This window comes from Dipodomys spectabilis, unplaced genomic scaffold, assembly GCF_019054845.1.
Source record: "Dipodomys spectabilis isolate Male_0828 unplaced genomic scaffold, ASM1905484v1 ptg000075l, whole genome shotgun sequence".
NCBI lineage: Eukaryota > Metazoa > Chordata > Mammalia > Rodentia > Heteromyidae > Dipodomys > Dipodomys spectabilis.
Genome location: NW_024870752.1, coordinates 10,610,931 through 10,634,816, shown reverse-complemented (window position 1 = coordinate 10,634,816; position 23,886 = coordinate 10,610,931). Strand labels below are relative to the sequence as shown.

Here is a 23,886-nt window from a genome sequence, read left to right as displayed (position 1 = left end):
GATTTGAGCAAAAAAGCTAAGGCCAGTACTCAGGTCCTGAGTTCAAGCTCCAGTACACACACACACACACACACACACACACACACACACACACACACACACACACACACACACACACACACACACACACACACACACACACACACACACACACACACACACACACACACACACACACACACACACACACACACACCTCCCAAACCTGGATTGTAATGCACCTGAATGAAAAGTTAGAGCAACAAAAAGAGCCTTTGGTGAAAAGGCCTAAAAAAAGGTCTTAAGAATTCAGAATAGTGTGTTTTGATCTGAGCGGAGATGAAATGCTGGACCCAATTCTCTACTCCTACTAAGTCCCATCTTCTAGCATTTGGTTCTTGACCCATTCAGCCTGAGCTAGCTTGTCGCCTTTGCTCCATGTTGTAATGTCTTGGTGAATTAAAGTTCTTCTATTCCTTTCTGATGAAAATATTAGCAATTTCAGATTTGTGACTCATGAGTCTATTCAGCTTTAAGGGAGCCGCTCGGGGAAGAGCAACACACCATTTCATCTGAGGGATGCTGAAGCCAGGACAGCCTGGGAGATTGAGATCCTGTCGTGATTTTATTTCATTATGAGCCTACACTGGTATTATTTAATGCAACCAAGTTTTCAATGCTGGTAGAGAACACAGTTAAGGTCATGGTCTGAAAGGACTTTGATGTCCTGCGGAAGCCTGATTTTCTCCTAATATGCATGAAAAGCTTGTACAGTATGGCTCTTAGGAGATGAATATTTGTTCCTGTGGGTTACAATAGCAGACATAACCTGTGAGTGATGGGAAATGTCGGGCAGAATACGGATTTGGAGGAAAAAAGAGGAAGAACTAGTATGAAAAATATTAGCCATGGAAATCCATAAATATGAGGGCCAAGAATATTCCAGCAAACGTGTCAGCTAGGTTTTGTAAGGGGACAACTGGACACTTTGGCAAATCCTGCAAGTGGAGGATTTCTGAATTTTTGTTTTTTAAAAATGATTTCCTGATAGATTTCATAGAAATCTCCTTACATAGAAATTCCTACTCTTACCTTAGCTCCCAAATTTCTGTGTTGAGCAAAATCACAGAAGACAATTACTCTGTGGATGTCTTTGATGTTCATAAAGAAATGCATATGGATTCTTTGGGCCACCTCTGTGGCAGTGTGAGTTAATGAGATGGTTTGTTCTTCATTTGGTTTATTTTTGCAAGGAGAAAACATACAGCCAGGTTTTAATGTACCTACAGATAGTTTGGCAGTCTGCAGCTTGCTATTTGACCCAGTTTCCTCTTGTTTTGAGGCTGTGGATTTACCCTCTTTTCCAAGAGAATATGAGATTGCAGTCAGCTCTTCCCTACAGTTGATTAATCGAAGATTTCGGTTCATGTAGCATTCATGCAGGATGCTAGAAATGCCCCGGCTAGTGATCATAAATATATATTTTTCCCATCTAGCTTCACTAGAAAATAACATCACTAAGAGACTCTTTGAAGCATCAGAACCAAAGTCAAGACTTGAGGAGGTGTGTGGAGACGGGGGTGTGGAAACAGAGTGACACACAGGCAACTTTGGTGGTAGATTGTAGGATAGATTGGAGTGAGAGGAAGACAAGGGAAGCTCACCATGGAATCAATGAGAAGTTTTCAACTGTGTGGCTGCCAGCTTTGTGCCAAGGGATGTCATGGCAATTATGGAAGCACATATTGGTATAGATGTGATTAACCACCAAATATTCAGCCCTGAATATTTTCTTCTAGAACACCTACCGATTTAGAGTCGTGTACGGTGAGGGGGGCGGGGTATGCGTGAGTAGGCAAGAGCAATTGAATATGACACTGGATGGTTAAATATCTTGAGGCTGCAGAGAAGGAACGCAGAAAGAAGAGCAAGACGAATTCTTCCATTTGTTGCGTTTTATCCTGCCTTCCTTGAGGTAGAGGCAAACCAGAACCATATAAATGTGCATGTTATTTCTGAGCACTTGTGGCCCCATTGGGCATGGGCTGTGGAGGTGCCGAGGCAGGGGGCTCCTGGGGCTTGGGGGGGTATTTATTTTCATCACCCCCCACACAGCTTGCCCTCATGCTTTTGTAGTGGGGCCAAGTTTCTGGGTTGCAGCTGCTGCAGGAACAAGCTGGAACATTCCTCTTGTTTTGAACTTGTTGACCACTGGTTGTTGGTTTTTTTCCTTTCTAACCTACCTTTCTTGACATCTATCTTTGGTGATCTCTTTCATCCCTCCTGTGGGTGGTCAGTGCCAGCCAGCTACAACGTTGGTCTAAATTCTCACGATGAAGCTTCCAGAATGTCTGTTTTCTACACTGGGCAAAATTCTACAAGGGTCCATTCCTAAATACGATCATTTAGTGTTCCGTCCATCTATGAAGAAAGACTTTGTGTGGAATCAGGCGCCATATCTTAAGGTAGGCGAAGAGGTCCTTAAAACAGATGTGCCCTCTATTGCCACGGATCTCAATGTCTAGGTGGAAGACTGATGTCAGCCCAAATGGAGCGCGTCCCATCAGAGGTGCTGTTCTTCTGTGCTGTGTGTGAAAGCCGGGGGCCTGGGGGGAATCTGAAAAATCCCTGAAGCAGATTTGAGGAAGTTGGGCCTGGTGAGGATGGTGGTAGAATTTCACAGGGTGGAAAATTGGCCTGACAATGGTCCTGGAAACAGGGAAAGAGGCTGCTTGGCTGATTGATGCAAAGCAAATGTGAACAAGAGTGAAGGGCGGGGAAGGTCACACCTAGGCCAGGTGGAGGGCAGGTAAAACATTTTACTCTAATACTAGAGCAGGAGACATCTTTCTGTTGGGTAAGATACCTGAAAACATGACTTGCTATGCTTGTCAACTCTGCATACTCATGCATGTATGCACTTACATGTGTATATATGTATGCATGCATGTGGTACCAGGGAGGGAACTCAGGGCCTAGCACTTGCTAGCCAAGTGCTGTATAATTTGAACCACATCTCTAGTTCTTTTGATTTTCAGGTTAGGGCTCACACCTTTATTTATTTATTTATTTTTTGTCAGTCATGGGTCTTGAACCCTGGGCCTGGGCACTGTCCCTGAGCCCTTCAGCTCAAGGTGAGCACTCTACCACTTGAGCCACAGTGCCACTTTAGTTTTCTGGTCACTAATTGGAGATAAGAGTCTCATGAACTTTCCTTGCCCAGACTGGGTTTTAATTGAGATCCTCAGATCTCAGCCTTCTGAGTAGCTAGGATTACAGTGGCGTGAGCCACTTGTACACAAGCCTGCTTCAGACTGTGATCCTCCTACCTGTGCAGAGCTGTAGTTATAGGCAACATTAGCAGGTCCAACTTAGATCGTTCTGTTGGAGAACCCTATAATGGAGTAGAATGGGGGATCATCCAGGGCTTAGTTTGTGTTGTTTAAACTTGAAGGAATTTAACATGTAACAAGTTTTGTAATTATGTGACTCCTACTTCATGCATCCCCAACTGATCAAGGGCCCTTTTGAGTGGCTGGTTTACTTTAGTTACCCTTGGATGCACCTCTGGCAAGATTCTATTTTCTCACTGGTCACACCATTCCAAGCACGTCACAAAAATGTGCAGTGAAGAAAGAAAAAACCCAACATACATCTCTAATTCACAGAATGATTATACAGTGTGTTGAAATCTATGCTCATGTTGATTGCCTAGGTTTATTTTTGGTCATAAATAAGGGCTACTGTTTCACAAATACTCATCTCCCACTGGCTATTTTAAAAGGGAATTTCAATCAAGTCTCACTTTTAGTAACGCTCAAGTTGTTTCTTTGGGAGGAAGAAGCTACAGAACACTACTGTCCCCACTTCCCATACAACTTACAGACTGAGGCTTTCTAAAACCTTCCTTAGTATCAGGGGCTTTATCATAAGAAAAGAATAACTCCATCTTTTTCCATAAAAATAAAAATGCTGTTGAGTGTTTTTCCTCCCCACTCCCCACTTTCTTTCCAAATAATACAACTTTGGTGCTTAATCAGGGTTCCAGATGTTTGTATGTATTTATTTATTCGGATATTTATAGTGTCTTTGTCAAGCGGCTTGCCTCCCTGGGTGCATTCCAGAAATTTTCAAAACATACATGGCAAAGCCACAAAGATCAAAGACCAGTGTCTTATGAACTCTTTGCAGTACATTGGGGCAGTCCCTAAAATGATTTATATTAAAAGAACAGAATAAAAGCTCTCCCTGTCCAAGTTGTATTGTGAGGAATGTTCTAGATAGGAACTGAAAGACCCAGTGGACTTTGTCAGCAGAACTTGTCTCATCAGTGCTCTTTCTCTCTGCTGAATGAAGAGCACTGGTCAGAAACCACCTCACAACACAGGACTGCTAATTCACTAGCACCCTATTAATGTATTTCCCTATTTTATTATTGATGTCCTGTTCATTCTTCCTTTAAAATATGGCAATTAATCATTTCTCCACTCTTCTTGAATATTAATTCTACCATGTAGAATTGTAGGTGCTTTGTTGAAATGATAGTATTGTTTCCTACATTACTTTGAGAATGTTTAGTATCTATCATTGAGATAAGACTCTTTGTTGTGACCAATGATGATAACTTCTGGAACTTTCATCTCTGCAAGAGGGGAAAGAAAGAGGAAGGAAGTGTGTTGGTTCAGTCCTCACAGAGACTCAGCCAGAGCAACACCATGCAGTGTTCTGAATGAGAAACTCTCAAGTGTGGATGGTCTTCCTTGGATGAAGTTCTCATGTTCTAAGATCCACTGATTTTGCTTGTTGGATCATTGGCAAATGTTAGGAAAGCACGCAATGACTATTTCCTTGTTTCATCTCTTCTTACAAAAGATCTCCTCTGGCTGGGGTTTGGTGGCTTGGGGAAATGAGGCACAGAAGGTAACAACCATGAGAAGAAATGGTCCCCCATTTTTCTGCCTATCTATATAATACAGCCAGCATTCCCCGCAGAGCAGACCATGGCATCTATAGTTCTTCATTCCTCACCCCAAGCCTAGTCTTAACAAGTCTGAGGCACCTGTATTCACACAGGAGGGCTTTCTGGCTATAGCAACATAGCTTTCAGTGGCTGATTACCTGGATAGGTAGAGGCGAGGTTGGCATTTGGCATCTATGCTTGTGGGCACTTGCTGGTGCTTCCTGCCATCTTAAGGTGTGTGATTCTCTACTCATTACTCCATTCATTTTCTCCCTGGTATGTTGATTGTCTTGAGTCAAAGAGTTGAACCCAGGCGAGGTGAATTCAACTGGCAGAGCTGTGGAATTCTGTCTTCTCCAACTCAGCATTATTGGAGAGGAACGTTCTGGTTTTTGGGGAAGTCTGGGTTACCTCTGAGGAACCTGACCTTGTAAATCAGCATCTTGACTATCAGAAGTTGGCCCAGGTGCCCTGTGTGCCAGGAATACCCTCAAAAGGCTATGGTTGGCCCAAACTAGAGTTACTCAGCACTTAAAAAAATTTTTTTGAGCTCTTCCTTATATACTACAAAAATCATTTTCTCACTTAAATGAGTTTTATATTAAATTAGATGAGACATCATGGTCTACTTACATTTAAAACCTTGTCAAATTTTGATTTTGCTCAATGTATGTTAAAAGACAGCGAAATTGAACTGGACTGAGACTGTGTTCATGATAAAAATGTTTGGAATCCTTTCAGTCTTGAAGACTAGTTGAGGTACCTTTCAAACATAATTATCTATATTTTTCATGAATAAGATTAGTTTAAATAGTTGTGTGCGTATGTATGTGATAAGATTAGTAATAGTATGTATGTGTGTACCTTGTAAGTGTACACACACTGATCATGCGGCTTGAGCTCAGAGCCTGGTAGTTGTCCCTGAGATTCTTCTTCTCAAGCCTAGCTCTTTGCAACTTGAGCCACAGCACCACTTCTGGTTTTTTTTTTTTTTCTGTGTAGTTTATTGGAGATAATAGTGTCACATTTTCCAGTCTGGCCCGGCTTTGAACTGTGGTCCTCAGATCTAAGCCTCCTGAATAGCTAGGATTACAGGTGTGAGCCACCATCACCTATCTAGTAATAGTTTTTTGACTATTGTTTTCAGTACTTGCCTATGCTAGTTATACTTGATAACTGAAATTCATTAAACAAATAAAACTGCTATAATTGTGTAAGTACTTTATCGTGCTAACATTGGTTTGTTTGTGGTTGCTGGGTATCCGTCTAAGGGCCTGGAGCATGCTAACCAGGCATAGTACCACAGATCTACATTTCCACCCCTCGAACACCGATGTCTAGAATATGAGCAACATCTTAAGTTTTACATGAGAATTATAGTTGTTGCATATTTTATCTGAGCTTGAAAAGTACGGTTCAGGGAAAGAAACCTGTGTTTGAGAAATTATCAGTTTTATACTCTCCATTAGCTTTTTGTTGACTTTAACAGTAATTTGCTGTCTTCTGTAATAGGAACCTCTAGAAACAGAAGTCTCCAGACTAGTTAAGGATCTGTGGCCTTCTCCCCGCTCCCCCCCCCCCCAAAAAAAAATCAGATATAATCAAAACAGTTACAGATTTTCTAAATAAGAGGCTCTGAACTTCTGGGCACTCTCCCCTACTTCTTTCTTCTCCCTGGCCCTCATCTTTCATGAATATTTTTTCCTTCCTCTTCCTCCCCACCCCCAAGCAAGGCCTTTGTCCTCACTTAAACAACTGCTGGCCTCACACTTCCTCAGTGCCAATTGCAAGATAACTTTTCTTTTTATTGTTGTTTTGTTTTTGTGTTATGCCTTGTTGGTCTTAGTGCTAAAACTCAGGGTCTTGCACTCTCCCTAGGCCTTTTCTGTTCAAGACTGGTGTTCTCTAGCTCTGCTTCTAGTGTTTTGCTGGTTAATTACAGATGAGAGTCTCATACACTTTACTGCCTGGGCTGGCTTTGTACCATGATCCTCAGATCTTAGCCTCCTGAGTAACTAGGATTATAGGCCTGAGCCTCTAGTGCTCAGCCTTTTCTGGCTTTGTGATAGTAGCTGTCTATTAAGTATGCAATGATGAATTCTTTGTTGTTGTTGTTGTTGTTGTGTTAGTGAGTCATAGGAAGTGACCTCTAATCATCAATGGTGAGGAACACTTGGTCTCTTGCCATGGTAAGCACCCCCCCCACCCCCCCCCAAAAAACAAAGAGCAGTCACATAGATCTCAGGTCCTGGGCTCCCAAGTGCAGGCCTCTTCATAGCTAGTTTCCTCTTGTCGCTTTCCCTTGGCATTCTTCCTCTTTTTTAATCCTACTCTTGAAAATTAGATCAAACGCAAACCGTGTTCAGGTTTATTTACAGTTTCCCAACTCCTTTCCTGTCTTGCTCTTGACAGGCTTGGCATAAGAAGTCTTTTTCAAGTAGTAAATTAATTTAGGTGGCATGCACCTCACCTGAATTTTGTTCCATGCTGGCAGTTTAGATAAATGGATGTTATAATCCCAGCACATTTTTTTCTTTCCAACGCCATCGTGCCGACTTGCAAGAATCTACAGAAGTGATAATATTCTGTCAGTTTGGGGCCCAAGAAGAAGAAGAAGAAGAAGAGAAGAAAAAGGCAGGGCATATTTTCTTATTTGTATTTATAAGATGCCTTTGGGGAAGCTAGAGTCATCGCGTGGCAGTTTCCACGTCTAAACACACGTGAAAGAAGATAAGGTGCCCGCGGATGCTGCTTTGCGCGACAAGAGACAGGCCAGGTCTGGTAATTGTCATCTGGGTCTGGCACTAGCTATGTCCTCCATCACCAGCAAAGATAATTTTTTTCCCCTCCTTCTTAAAACTCACCATTTCCTTGAAGAATGCAGTTTATTTTTAATGACTTTATTGATTTGACGATTGGGTTACAACGTAGTTTATTTACTGCTGAAATGTCTTGTTCCTGTCAGCACTTTAATACGCATAAATCTCCTTTTTTTGCCACTACTCTGCTAGCCTGGAAAACTGCTTATATTTGCAGGAAAATCTGTTTGGCCAGGATATGTGTGGGTTTGACTTGGGGTGCCTTCCCTCCTTCCCCCCGCCTCTCTTGAAATTCATTTTATGTCATAGTTTAGCTGAGACATAGATGTACTCAGGGTTGCTGTCATTGTGTGCTGTGGAAAGCAACAGGAAATAAAATGAGGGGCACTAGCAATGAAGGGAACACAAAGCCCGGCTTTGGGGTTCATAGGTCTGGCATGCTTTTCTCTTCTGCTGTTGGGTTAAGACATGAAAATATCTGATTGATTTTGATTGACATATTTTGACATAGTAAATGCATAGGAAGTCCAATAATCAGTGTTATAATCGGCTTGCTTTCAAAATTTCGTATCCCACAAGACGCAGTAAAGAAGAGACTCTCATTTCTTCCTTCTCAGCGTTTGAGCAGAGTTAAAATATGTTTTGCCAATAAGTCCTCCGTGAAGCTTCTTAATGTTTTTATGTAAACTGTGTCATATATGTTTGGCTTGGATATGCGTTAAATATCTGATAGCTAGCTTTAGAAAAAAATGGTATGTGAAGCATTTCTTCTTTCAAAGTGTTTTATAGTTCACTTTTTTCCCCCTCAAGCAAGTGAATCTTACTTTATTTACTTTTTTGAGATTTTACTGAGTTTTTTTTTTTTAAGAGATGCTGGGCATGCTCCCACGTTCTACCTCTGAGTTACATCCTCAACTAAAATTTTAATTTTAAGAAAACTAGTAAGAACCTCATATTTATTAAGTAGGGCTCGGAACCCTTCTCTAAAGAGAAGCAAATGCAACAGAGAGGCCCAGCTTTTCCCCCAGTTGAAGCATCCCAACCTAATACCAGCCTCTTCTATTGCCCTTAATTTCTGTTCAGATCAACAGCTCAATATAAAAAAATCATCAGAGGCAGGAAGGAAGGAAGGAAGGGAGAGAGGGAGGGAAGGAGGGAATGAAAGGGAGTGAGGGAGAGAGGGAAGGAAGGCAAGAAGGAAGGAAGGGAGGGAAGGAAGGAAAGAAAGAAGAAAGGGAGGCAGAGAGGAGATGAAGAAGGGAAGGGGAAAGGGAAAAGAAAGAGAAAAAAAGGAAGGAGGGAGAGGGAAAGAAAAGAAGAGAAAAGAAAGAGAGCTCCATTGGTGGTATTATGAGTGCTTATTGTGTTTGTTGGACAAAACCCAGCAAATAACACGCTGGATTCTTTCTCCATAGGAATAAATGAATGCTCAGGAAGTTAATAGAAGCCTTCTGAGCAATATGATTACAAGTCTTTGGGAAATATCAGTTGAACTTGAAGTGGATCTCGGTTGTGTTCTAATGGGACATTTAATGTAAAAGAGCCTAATTGATGATGTAAGCGCACACAACCAAAAATGTCCAGTAGATTTTTGCTAGATTGACACGTTGTGTAGATTGAGATTGTTCCCCTTCCCCCCAAAGGGGTAATCATTTGCTTTTAAAGAAATGGTCACCGCTTCTTTTCCCTAGGATAGAAGGTAGTTTCTGAGTCTGGGCTTCTTTTCCTTGCTTGGAGGGAATGAGTGGTCAGCTATGGCAGCTCGCTTTTGTAGTTGGGAAGGAAAGAGTTGTGCAGCTACTACAGTATTCCGGGCCGAGGAGGACTTGCAGACGCCCATGGGCATAGGAGCAGTTGAACACAGCATGAATCATGCAGTTGAGCAGTCTGCTAAGTGAGAGAGAAAAGAATATCACGCACAGAGGTTTGATGTCTTTTTATGAGAGAACAAAAGAGTTTCGATTCTTTCACATCGAGTTTAGCCTAGCCATTGTGTAGCAGAGGAGGTTTAATGAATCATTGTTTAACTAGGATCTTGCCAAGTATTTGACCATTAAATAGTCTCCAGTGTGTATAGAGTTCTTCTCTGACAGACTCTTTTTTTGACTGTGATTAATTGGCATCGAATTGTTATTTAATTACCTCCACAGCAGTCTCAGAGCAGTTTGTGTTCTGATTAAGTTATCTGATGTAATAACAGACATCAGGGCTGGGAGGTCAGCTCCGTTCTTATGACACCTTGCCACCAAGAGGCCAACTTGTGTGGTTGGTTCTAAGCTGATGGATAGTCCTAAATTAGTAAACACTCAGAATCTGAATTCCGTCTTTTCCAGTATATAAAAATGTTTGAGGCTGGTACTGGTGGCTTTTACCTATAATCCTAGCTACTCAGGAAGCTGAGATCTTCCGAGGATTGAGGTTTGAAGTTAGCTAGGGCAGAAAAATCCTTGAGGCTCTCATCTCCAATTAACCAGCAAAAGCCGAAGTAGAAGTGTGGCTCAAATTGTAGAGCACCATCTTTGAGTGGAACAAGCCAATGGACAGCACCCTGTTCCTGAGTTCAAGACCCAGTAACAGCACGCATACATGCACATGCTTGTGTGTGTGCATGCACACACACACTCACAATTACAGTGTAAATCCATAAGGCCTTTTATAAAATGCAGAAATTCCTTTGAAGTCAGTTATTGGACTTTGTTAAGCATTTTAAGCAAGAGTTATTGAGGGTGTCTTCAGGTTACAGTAGATACTTTGCATTCATTGATATCCATAAGACACATGGGGGTGGGGCAGAAGTAGTAGCAGTGTCAGGAAGAGGTCGACCAGTTCGACACACTGAAAACTACAAATAAGTCAGTGTGCCCAGCTCAGGTTTGGGAGTTGCTGTCCTTAGAGAATGGGTGACCTCATAAGAGCAGATGAAACCTCCCTTGAGTGGCTAGAATCTGAAATACAAATGAGCAGGGCAGCAGGAATGGAAAGAGACAGGTATTCAAAGGAAAAAAAATAGTCTGGTCTCTGGTGGCTCACACCAAATCCTACCTACTCAAGAGGCAGAGATCTGAGGATGAAGGATCAAAGCCAACCCAGCAGGAAAGGCCACAAGACTCTTACCTTTAATTAACCAGCAAAAAGCCAGATGTGGAGTGTTGGCTTAAGTGGTAAAGTACTAACCTTGAATAAAAAGATAAAAGACACTACCTAGACCAGAATTCAAGCCCTAGTACATACACGTGTGCACACGTGCATACATACACATGACACACACAAAAGAAGGAAAAATAATATATATTCTTTTTTTCTGAAACCAGAGTATATGAATACTTCCAGAAGAGGGTAGAGCAATGTCAGTTGCTGCCAAAAAAAAAACCAAAAAAGTGGAGGAAAATGAGGGCTGGCGGACAGCTGGCTTCAGGTTTTAGAAATTGGCTCAGTTCCTAAACTTCTAGGGATGCCATGGGAAAAAAAGGAACAGGAGTCAGATTAGAAAGGACTGGAGATTATTTAAATAGGTCCCAATGCCCCATAAGTACAAGAAGATGCATTGATTAAGAGGTCATGTGCTTTCTAAGCTATTTATGACCAACAAGACAAGTAGAATCGTGATATTTAAGGTGCTATTTCCATTTCCTATGGATTTTTAAAAGAAGCAGTATGATAGCTGGAAATGATTCCCCCTACCCCTTACCTTTAAAATATTTTTATGATCCCCACAGAGGTCTCCACGTTTACACTGAGCATAGGCTAGCCTATGTTGGTGCAACATCCGTTGGCGGTTCCCAGATATTAAAATGATGCACTGGAGATAGAACTGACGATGAGATTTGGGTGTTGGTTGATTCCTTTCCAGCACACCTTTGGGTGCTTTACATAGGGTGGGTAGTGGGAGGGCCCATTGTCTTCAAGTTCAGTCACGTTCTCACACCAAATGTTTTGCTGTCCTATTTTTTGAGCATTACATATACTTGTATGTATACTGGAGACTGGGATGTTTTTCTTGCCATATGGTAATTACCATTCAAGGTAATCTCCATGATTAAGTCTTATGCTGGTCTTTGTGCAAGTGTGAATGCTTTGTTTAGGTGATTGCTTTATAAGTTGGTATTACTGCCACCATCTTTTGTGGGATATTTGTTTATGAGAATGGGGAAGTATTACAGGCTAAATGTTCTCAGATCTTTGTTTTTAACTTCCCTAATACTCATTTTCTGGAGATATTGCATGGGCATTTTTTTTAAGGATGCTGGATAAGGGAGAAAAAAGTTCTTGGAAACAAAAGTACATTCCTATGGTGAGAGGTCAAGTATAGCAGTTTCTTATTCTCTGCACATCGCCATTCCTTAGCTACATTTCCCTAGGCTTTCCAATGCCTCTGGTTCTTGATTTAGGAACTCCCTGATATCACATGCAAACTATGTGTGCACATTATCCAGTGAGCCAGCGTTGTAGCTTTCATTAGATCTGTGGTGTTTCAGAACTTCCATCCTGGAGATTCTTCTAGGGAGGTAGATCTTGACCTTCTAGGCTCACTGCTGTATTTCCTTGGGGTAAAGGAAATGGCCTAGTCTGCCTTCTGCATTTTAAATTTTCCTTGTTAATGCTTAGAAAATGAAAAGCAATGCCGATTGCTGTAGCAAAGCATTTCCAATTTCCTGGGGCCGTCTGTGAGGTAGAGCCACTCCTTCAAGGATAATCCTCTAGCACTTTGATTTGCTGTGGGTTACACAGCTTCGTAAGACCTGGGATGAGGTGACACTCAAGCCCCTAGACTTTCCTAATCATTATTATTAGACCATATGTCTTCAATCATTCATTTATTCACGTCTTAATGGTTTTTTTTCAGCCCACAGTGACTTATGTGATATAATTTTGAGGTGGAGTTATTTTAAATGTTTTACTTTAATTATAGTTAGCCAAGAGAGGATTGCTGAAACTCTACTAACCAGGAGTGATAGTCAAAGTATTTAACATCCAGGGCAGCAAGCATAAGCCAATCGGAAGGAGCCTGGCTATCCATTCTGGCTTAATGCCTGCTCTGCCTATAACTTTATTAGCTCCTTCTTAGTGAACATTTAATAGTGCTTGCAGAAGTGTCCAGTAAAATAGCCTCATTCACAGATATGTTGACATGGACACACCTTTCTGAATCGCTATAAGGCTGGGTGTGAGTCTCAGCGTGGCTACTTCTTAGGTTGAAATTCAATTCCTTGAGTCAGTTTCTTACTATCTTGAAGTTTCAGATGCCTTGTCTTGCAACGGAGACAGTATCTCTGTCATAGTTTAGTGATGGTGTGTGTGCTTAACACAGTCTCTAGCGCTTATTAATGCCTAGCATTGATGTTTTTTTCAGAAAGTGGGCATGAATGAACGCAAATGACCACAAGAAAGTCTCTCTCACAGACTTGGATGAGGACACCCCATGTGTCGCCGTGGGGCATCTCAATCACATAGAGACAAGTGGGATTGATTTGGGCCTTGGTGTAGAACCTATCACCTTATCTCCAGCCTACTTAGAGGTGTTCAGTGTCTGTTGACTCTCATTGCAGTATAGCCATTCCATACCCACACTTCCTCCATACAGACATGGATTTGACGAGCTGTGGATGGAAGACAGAAAACACAGCTCTTGCCTACGAGGGGGAATTTTCCATTGGATACCCCTCGGCTCTCAGCATTATCCACTCCTGTGCTACATACGGCTAGATCCTTCCTTGTCTCAGCATACCTTAGGTCATGCTTTTTCCATTGACTGGGTAAATATTTGTTGGCCTCTGCCCTCTTCACCTCTTTAGTTTTGAGGGATGTCATTTCTCCACTTGGACAAATTCTGTGCATGTTGTTAACCTGTGCTCTGCCTGCCGGCCTCCCAAAATCTCAGGCCCTATTCCCATTGTGGAAACATGGTAGGCTAACCCTGCCTGACCCCTGTAACTTTCTTTGATGGAGGCCCCTGCTTGTACTGGCCTTCTCATTGCCAGCTGCCTGGTATGTGGTCCAGACCTTTCTGATTCTGCTGCCTGCGTGTATTCTCTCATTCCTGCTGTGTTGTTGCAGTTTCTGTTTTTGCTTAGTCTTCTGACTCACAGTTGCACTTTCCAGAGTTACGGTTCGTCTATAGTCCACCGTGGTCTGAAAAGAAGTAGTATTGTCTTAATTCTTTTTTTTTTTTTTTGGGGGGGGGGTCCGGTCATGGGGACTGGGTGCTGTCCCTCAGCTCTTTAGCTCAAGACTAGCGTTCTACCACTTGAGCCACATCGCCACTTCTGGCTTTTTTCTTTTTGCTTATGTGGTGCTGAGGAATCGAACCCAGGGCCTTGAGCATGCAAGGCAAGCGCTCTACCACTGAGCCACCTTCCCAGCCCTGTCTTAATTCTTTTAAGAGAGAAATATCATCTGCATGTAACTTTCTTTACAGTAGTGTAGTGTTGTTTTTTTTCTCACTAGTTATTGCTCATCTCTTTCTGTGCTGGTTTGTGAACTTTATCAGAGGTTATGTATATTAGGCAGAACAGCTGCTATTGCATGTATGAGGTTTGGTGCTGTGCTTGGTTTCAGCAGCCACAGGGGGTTATAGAATGTATCTTTGCAGATTTGGGAAGACTACTATATCCTGATGACTGAACACCAAGATTGGATTATAAATTGCTCCAAAGGGTTAGGCCTAGTGGTACATGCCTGCAATCTGAGTTTCTTGAGAAGTGGAAGCAAGAGGACTGAGAGTTTAAGGCCAGCCCCGGGGGTAAAGGTAGCTACATTCTTTCTTCAATACAAAGGTCCAGAGGTGTGGCTCAAGTATAGAGTGCTTGCTGGCGAGTGTGAGACCCTGAGATCTATCCCTAGTACTATAAAGATTAAATAAAATACCCATATGTATACAAAACACTGGGACAGATCTGGCTTTAATTCTAAATAGCAAGTTCTTAGGAATGGATTGTGCCTAACTGGTCAACAGATGGAGAAGAGTCTGAAGTAAAAGGAGGGTGAGGAAAAAAGATTTAGAGGAAAAAAGAGTTGGAAGTGTCATATAGGACAGACTGTGGGCTGCCCTTTGTCTTAAGGAGGTTTAGGATTCTATAAGTCATCTTATTAGGATAATCATACCTGGCATCTTGTTGGTAAGGGCAAAAGTGGAGAAATAAGAGAAAAGAGAAGAACACACAAAATACTTTCGAAACCAGTTGACCCCAGTGTGTCATAATCAAACCTGGAAATAAAACGTCTGAGTAACCTTTAATTATTTGAAAAGGCAAGGGACCACTAGCTTTGAAGACAGCATAATTATCCTAGGAAGGCATTGTTTCAAAGGGCTATATAGTAGAAACGGAATCTCTGCCATCCCAGTTCTTTCTGTGCTCAGAAGGAAACAAATATCCCAGACTATGAGGTGTCCCTGCTCCTGCTATCTCTAAGACAGTGCTTTCCTTAGCTACGATCCCAGGGCTGGCACTAGATCATGAAGGAGATCTTGGAAACCCACCTGCAGACAACAGGTTAGACTTCTCTAGTGTGTAGGCAGGGATTTGAAGGTGGGAGAGGAAGGACAAGCAACTGTTGGTGCTTTGTCCCTTATTTGAAAGAGGGGTCGCTTTGGGGCCTTAGCACTTGTGTGTCCAATTTGCGACCTTAAGATGGTCAGATGGCATTTGATAGCCATCTGTTATTTAATTTTTACATTTAACTTCCAGAAGGGATTCCTTGCTTATTATTATGTAGGTCTAAATCAGAGATTTCCTTGAGATCTGGTGACCTATGATATTCTTCTCACCTGAGCCTTGCATTTCCTCTGGCTTGCCCTTCCGTCCTTCATGACTATTCATGTTCCCCCCCTTCCCTGCCCTGGTCTGCATTTGCTTCACCCTTCCTGCCTCCTCTGACAGCTGCTCCCCACCCCACCAAACAAGTCTATATGCTGACATCCGATGGGAATAAAAAGAGCCAACTGTTCTTTGGCTCCTGGAAACTTAGGAAGGAGTTGAAAAGGACAGTCATTAAACATATGATATCATATATATATACACACATATATACACATATACACACATATATATACATATATGCATATATATATATATATAAAGCAAACATATGTGTGTGATGTTATACATGTGACGGGGGTTAACTTCTAAACACAACAAACATCATTAGAAATTTCCTGATTATTCCCCACTGTTAGAAATGTGGTCCTTGGATCAGCAGCATTCAAATCTTCTGGGAGTGTGTTGGAATTCTCAGGCCTCACTGAGTGCTTTAGAGACTACATATTTGTTTGTTTTCTTTTTCTTTTTTTGGGTCCGGTCGTGGGGCCTGAACTCTGGGCCTGAGCGCTGTCCCTCAGCTCTTCAGCTCAAAGCTAGCGCTGTACCACTTGAGCCACAGTGCCACTTCTGGCTTTTTTCTTTTTGCTTATGTGGTGCTGAGGAATCGAACCCAGGGCCTCAGGCATGCAAAGCAAGCACTCTACCATTGAGCCACCTTCCCAGCCCCGAGACTGCATATTTCTTACATCACCAGATGACTAGTGTGCAAATGAGAATCTCAGAAGCATTGTCCTTTTGACTGTTAGATTATTTCTGATGTAAAGGCACTCTGATGCTGGCCAGTGCTTGGTGATCAACTAGAGCCAACTAGGTGATCAACCAGGGCTATGGGAAGGTTCCTGAGAAGGCACCATAGTTAGGCACAGCCTGCCCTGTGGGGACAGAGAAGTTCAGGTGGAACTGCATGTGGCAACATGAATTTGAGAGCAGGAAGGGCAAAGGCTGACACGTTGGTGGGAGCCCAGCAAAGTCTAAGACCCTTTCTGATGGAGGAGCAGAAGAGAGAGGAGTTCTAGCCAGGAGGAATGGGAGGGAGGCTAGATTGGTACCTGTGTCTGACAACTTGATAGAACACATACACATTCAGTAGATAAAGAAGTAAGGATATGAAAGAGGTTATTTCAAATGAATAATGAACGTTTGCTGGTAATTATGTGAGATCCATGTAAGTCAAGAGTGCCTTGTACATTTTCACCCTGGGTTTTGGGGAGTAGGTCTCAGGCGCTGCTTGAGAAGTTTGGCTGTGGGTTGTCTTGGGTCAGTTTCAAAGGATTCTGTGTAGATTAGCGTTAGGTGTTTTTATAGGATAGCTGTGAGTGAGTAAGCCGGGTGAGATGAGGAGCGCAGATAAGCTATGGGATGGGTAAATATACAGGAAATGAACGGCTTGAGCACTGGCAAACTCAAAAAAGAGAACTCAAAAAAAAAAAATCCTAGGGAAAATAAGAGCCAGCAAAGGCTATTGAAGCTAGTTGCCTTGAAGAAGGAAGGGTCACCATGCTCGCTTTCCTTCAGTATAGAAATCCCCAGAAGGCTGGGCCGAAGACCCTTGCGCATTAGGAAATATGAATACAGCATCTCCTCGAGCGTGGTCTCTGTCTCTTCATCTCTAACACAAGGAATGTGGACCACTCAAGTGCCACGAATGTTTCTGTTGCCTGTAGAAGCTTTCTTCAGAGGTGATCTCTGTGCAAATAATGCATGGGTGTGAGGCTTCCTGTCAGGAAGGGGAAAGGCAACAGGAGGAGAAGAGTACAGAGTAGCCAGCGTCAGCCATGCCTGGCCTCCTCTTCTTCCTCTGCCCCTAATCTCAGAATCTTCATATCATAGAGAATGGAAATGAATAGCCTTGGCGCTCTAGTAATAATAGGAGCAAAACCTTGCTCAAAACCTTACTACTTTGAACTTAAACAAGGGACTTTGTGAGATCCTCCTGATCTTTCATCTGCTGTGAGGTCGTCAGGTAAATTTATTATGACTGTTTTGAGTCTCAGCAGGGCTTCAAGGAGTCTTAGGGTCCCGTTGTTCCTGCATATCAGAGGAAGAAGATCTCCTGGGGCCTTGCCCTAATGCTTTCTGCTCCTTCTCTTTTCTGCTGTTCTGTGAACCTCTGTCTTGTAGATTCTGACCTTAAGGATGAAGTTGAACCAGACTACACACACACACACACACACGCACACACACACACACACACAAAGTTGAACCAGACCACGCACGCACGCATGCGCGTGCGCGCGCACACACACACACACACACACACACACACACACACACACACACACACACACACACACACACACACACACACACACACACACACACTGATCTTTTACGGCCCTGGAATTCATCAAGGCTTCACTCAGTGCTTCTACCTTGAATCACTCTCTTCCTACTGTGCTGTGTTATGCCTAGCCCATTCTCGTTCAGTCATCATTAGCTACACTATACTCTTTGGGTTAGACTGCTTGAATTTAGAGTCTATGACTCACTTAGACAATCGTTCTTTTACTTGTACCTCCAACCCCCACTGTACCTACCATTGTCTGCAGGGACCAAGACAGTGGTGGCCTTCTCAAACAGCATTTTTGGTTTTCAACTCATGTGAAACCAATCTCCCCCACCCACCCAAATCACCCTGGCTCTAGGCTTCACATTACACTAACCCCTCAGTACCAATGGCCAATACTTACCCAAATATTGAATTTCTAGAACCACTAGTAGGTTCTAGATATGTTCCTCTTTATATGTACAATGATTAAGACCAAAGATTGCACCAAGCATGTTTTTTACCCTCAAAGGCTCTGTGGTATAGTGGGGCCTAGTGGTACTAGGGATCTAGTGGTACCTAAAACTATAATTAGGACGCAAAGGGAAGAGCTACCGAGATATTTTATGTCATGAATGAACCTGAGAAAGTTCACTCTGCTAGGCTAAGCCACAGAAGCCTGAGTTCATACTTCAGTAATACCAGAAAACACAAAAACAAAATCGTACTCACTGTGGAAAAAGTAAACATAGAATAAATTTACATCTTACCCCCAACATATTCTGACTTGTTAAATAATACTACAGTAAAGGTCTTTATGTATTGATACTTCCTAGAAATGGAATCTCTAGGCCAACACGAATGCACTCATAAAAGAGTAAGTGTATTTATCCATATTTACTTAGTATTTTCCCATAATCCACTTGTGCGGTCAGTGCAGGGTTGATGTGATATGGATTTTTCTTTTTAATAAATTGAACCTGAATCCAGCGTGTGATGTAGCTGCTAGAATTTGCTATGATGGTGAGCTTTGTGACTGGGCTACACTCTGTGCAGAACTCTAAGCTTCACAGACAATCTCAGGAATGTTTCTTTAAATCCTGGGCACAAAGCATTTCAGTTGGTCTGATGGTCTGGGCACAAGCAGAGACAATGACAATGACCAAGGCTGGACATGAAGGACAATTGACATACCAGGGATCATTCGCTTGTGAGAACTCTGGGAAGGCTGTGATTAACTTCCCCTAATGTTTATGAAGGGCTGCCACATCAAGAGAAACTCAAGTTACTCTGCCTGGTTATGCAGACAAAATGAGCAGAGTAACAGTTGGGTGTTTCAGGAAGACAGAATTTGGTTTCATGTCAGCAAGCTCTTTCTACACAGTAGAGATGGGCTGGGCTGTACCCTCTCTGCCCCCCCAGGAAGCTGTAACTTTCCTTCTCTTATATCCCTGGACACTTTTCTCCAGGGGCCCCGTGTCAGTGGGATGAAGAGGCTTGGCAGAAACCTGGAGGGAATTCATCATGAGGATTTGATTTGGAGACTTGGGAAAATGACTGTGGGGCCATAAGCTTGACATCAGGGCTCTGATTAGAATAGCCTGCCACAAAGCCAGATGAAAATAATCTCCAAACAACCCACGGCAGCTCTTCGTTGTTCCTTAGGAAAAGGAAGGAATTGTTGAACCTTCTGATCTCACATTTTCTACACCCTGCTCAGTTCATTGAGTGTGCATGAAAATGATGTTTCTCAGTGGTTTGTGTTACTCTTGTATTTTATTTCTGTCCACTGGTTATGGGTTCTTCAGACCTTCATCTGAGAAAAGATAATGGAATGATTTTCATATTCCCACCATCTCTATATAGCCTTTCTGTCTTCCTTTTTAAAGATTTTTTTTTAAAGTTGGTCTTTAAAAAAAGCATTTTAAAAAATGGCTCTGACAGTTTTTGAGTAGAACCATTCTTTCACTGTGTCTGAATCTTGCTTATGTTAAAAAATTATAACTTCCCCATCAAAAAATTACAAGTGTTTTAATTACATGGTTGGTATTTTCTAGCGTTCATTTTTCTTTTTTTGCACTGATTCTTTGAAATGCTTTAAGAAATAACTTAGCTACACCACAGACGCCCTTAAGAATATGCGAGAAGAGTTGTAGTGTTCCTCAGGCATTCCGATGAATGCTTGCCCAACCTCTTCCCCTTCAAGCCTGGTTTGCTGGGCACAAGGGCACAAGGGCATCCTGGGAGCTTATTAGACATTCAGATGCTCAGCCTCCACCCTGAGCTAGCAGTTGACTTTCCTCTCAAGTGACAGCCTGCAGAACCTGGGAAACAGTTGCCATCCCACTGTTTTGTTTGTTTGTTTTGAGAACCTGTTAAAAATGTGTCTGGCATTGTGATGAGCTTCTTTTGTAGGTATGGGCCCATTTAATCCCCTGAACAACTCTCTAAAGGAGGTGTTATTAGTCTAAGAAAGGTTGTCACTGGGCCTGCCAAGAATGTCACTACATAACAGATGCTGGAGTCTGTATGTTCTAAGCCTGAGACAGAAAAAAATTGAGGCCCAGCTTATCTCTGGGTTTATATATTTTGCATTTCCCAGCTGTGCTCAGGTGCCCCAGGAACGAGGTCGGTGATCTGCCATGCTCCCATGGCTTTGACTTCCTGGGGTGAAGGGCCCCAGAAGAAATCTCCTTTGACAAACACTTGGAAGAACACCTCGAAAACCCCATGTTGCATTCCAACTGGCTTCCCAAAGCATTGCTTTAGGAAGTTCAAGGGCTTATACAAACAAGGGTTATTTGCATCAAAATAAACTCAGAAACTCAGTGTGTATAGGTGTATCTGTGTTAAAATGAAGAGAATAGATATTTATTAGAAGTCTGCCTTCTACTTTGGAAGCCTGGTGACAACATACCATTTTCCTGAATTCTACTTGACATCGGCATGGGTTCAATTTCCATTCAGTGATCAGAAGTGACCCATAATCACTGAGTATTATTTATGTTTTCTGGCATTCATTCCTCATTGTCTTCTTGGATATTGAGGTGTGCATTTGTCACATTTGATGCTTGTCTGAAAATAACCACTCGGATGCCAGTAGTGAAGGATTTTAAATTTTCCCAGGATGCAAGGTACCCAGAAGCATCCTGAGGAAAGGAATCAAAGGTTAACAATTCAATTTATTGAAAAAAATTCACCATTTAGCAAAGTTAGTTGTGATAGCTAAAACAGAATTGGTGCCACAATGAGGATTCATGTATATATTCTGCAACTGTTCATCTCATTACTTAGAGTGAAATCCTAGGTGGGATTTAAAAAGGATAGACCTTCGTAAAGCCGACTAGTCCTGCCCAATACTAGCGCAAAAAGTTTTCCCCATAGTTTAAAAAAAAATCAGGGCCATCTTACAACTCCTTGTCTAGTTTGATTTGGTGGTATTTTTATTCCTCATTAGGCTATCATCCTACTTTACTTCTTCTTTGCCACTGACATCAACTTGTTTCAGATGAATGTATAACATTAATTACATTATGCATTGAAAATATTGTTTTGATTCATTTTCAAATTGAATCTCTTCAAGGGTCTGTCTGGGGAAATGAATAATCTCTCATATCCTGTTCTTGCAGGGAGAATTTTAAATCGTTTCTCCAAAGACATTGGACATATGGATGACTTGCTCCCCCTGACATTTCTCGATTTCATCCAGGTAACATAACTGTTCTGTGAAGGGCTCAAATGTAAAATTCAAGTTCTTCTTTCTAGGCCTTTCCATGGATGGGAGTGGCAGGGGGTGGGGGGAGAAGGAGTAGGGTTCTGGGCCTGACTATGTGTAATTGTTACCTTAATAAAAGGCCATGTTTGTAGAAGAAAGGTGTGGTAATGGTTGGGAGGCTAAGTTAGCATGAGTAATACCTTGTGTGTAGGTGTGGCCTCCCAGGCCTGTCAGCCTTGGTCCGTGGCATCTACATGCTGGGTAAGTGGCTCTCTGTCTGCCTCCCAGGTATCTGGCAGGGATTTCGCTTGACTGTGAACACATTTCATAATATAGAAACAATCACCTCTCACGGAAAGATAGCCCAGATTAACTAAATTATGCATTGTATTACCACAAAGGGCAAATATTTACTGCACCGTTTTTTTCCCCTCCCTCTCCCCCCCTTGAAAGGGGGATAAAACCAGGTGTGGTTCCTTACAAAGAAAAGATTAGTAATAATAAGGTGAAAATAATACTTTGTTCACAAGGACAATGGAGCTCGGTTATTGCAGATACAAAGCTTTTAGAGGCAAGCCTGCTTAAGCCAATAATTTGAGCACAGGATCAAAGTCATATCAGAAAATGTCTTTTTTATTTTTCTAGGCAGCTTTTCTTTTCACATGTTGATTGCTCTGTCTTAAGGTGTCCTTAAAAAAAGAAAAGACCCAACAATCCCACAGAAATACCTTTTATATGGCGTTAGTTTTGACTGTGATCTTAAGGTCCTAAAGAGTAACATTGGGTCATATTATCTCTCATGTCCTCATGGTGTATTACTTCTGTGGATATTTGTTGGTTGGTTGTCCTCCTGCGCCCCCCCCCCCCCCCCCCCCCCCGCCACCACCGCCTCCTTCCCCCTTTATTTAATTCTGTCTATGTTTCAGTGACTCAGGTGTGAGAACTTTTCTTTTTTTTCAAGTGTTTATTTTGGAAATGAACTGCATCAAAAGCTACTTGCTGTGCTGTTGCTCACTTGTCAGAAGTTTGGACTTTAGTTGTCACTTTCCTTAAGTGTGAGTTGATATTTCTTAGCCCAATGAGCTCCCTTCCCATAGCTTTGCACGCTCCTTCCCCTTTCCACAGCTCAGCAGGCTCCTTTCTTAGGCCACACTAGGCCCATGTAGTAAAGGCAGTAAATAATCAGCCAGTAAATAATCAGCCTCTAACCCCCTCTACCTTGGGATGGCACTTCTCTGGGGCAGCTACCACCATATAAGGCAACAAGAGCCTTTTAGGGTGACCTTCAGGTCAGGGCAGCTGCAAGGCCCCTTATCTACTATTTGGGCAGCAGCCATAAATCCTAGTCCGCCATGATGAAGCCCCTGGCCCTCACGTCCACACCAGGATCTCCGCCTTCTAGCCCCATCTAAACCTCCTAGGTTATATAGGTTACCTCAGACCATAGCCGGCACTTCTTCTCACTTCTCCCTTGTGAGAAGGGGTCTTGCTGGCACCTTTCCTGGCAATAAACCTTTCTTTGTTCTTCATACCTGGATGTCTATGTGGTTTTCTGGCAAAGTCTAAAATGCTCTAACAATGTTTGTTCTCACTGTGAGCTGAATGTTAGACAAAGAAGAGGTAGGTAGGATCTTCTGTTCTAGCTGGGTCCTGATGGCCTCACATCCCAAGCTTAGGATTGTCTCTGGCTCCTGTGATGTCAAAGGAGTAAAAATTACTTAGTTTGGAAACTTTGCTATGTCAGGAAAATCACTAATCAGCCTAAAATGCTTATAGACATTTCTATTAAGTCTCACAGAAAGACAGCTGTGAATATCTGATTGCAAACAGCTCAGCCCATGGGTAAAGGTATCTCCTATCAACCAGCGCAAAGCATGGCCTTGCAGGTGTAGCCCTTGTACTGCACACAAGCACCTTGGATTCTCTCTCTCTCTCTCTCTCCTACAAACTTACTTTTTAAATACACCTTGCTGGATTTAGCTGTGTTATTTCTCCTACCAGGAGCAATCTTTCACGAAAGCACTTGTCATGTTTTTCATAGAGTACAGATGGCTAGAAGGGTGCTTTACACAACGATGGTTCACCACTATGAACTAGGCCAAGTTTGGGTTTCCAAAGCTGACTGGCCCACTAGGTGCTTAGCCGAGTGAGTCCTGCTAATTAGAATCCTTCCTGTGTTTTTGTATCCCATTATGGTGCGAAGGGGATGGCTGCTACTTGCTTTCAATATAGAACATCCTCAGCAGTGTGAGGGAGGAGAGAGCATTCTAGTCTCGTACTTCGTTTAACCAGATAGACGAGGGTCCTTTTGACCACCTAGTCGCATCATC

General features: G+C 42.4%; 1 protein-coding gene across 1 annotated transcript in view; it reads left to right on the top strand.

Moving 5' to 3' along the window:
- Abcc4 (ATP binding cassette subfamily C member 4) overlaps positions 1 to 23,886 on the top strand; it is a 216,677-nt gene that overhangs the window by 118,677 nt on the left and 74,114 nt on the right. Inside the window, exon 20 of the mRNA XM_042682640.1 lies at positions 21,471 to 21,550. Coding sequence (XP_042538574.1) covers positions 21,471 to 21,550 — 80 coding nt within the window. The remainder of the gene's footprint in view (positions 1 to 21,470; positions 21,551 to 23,886) is intronic.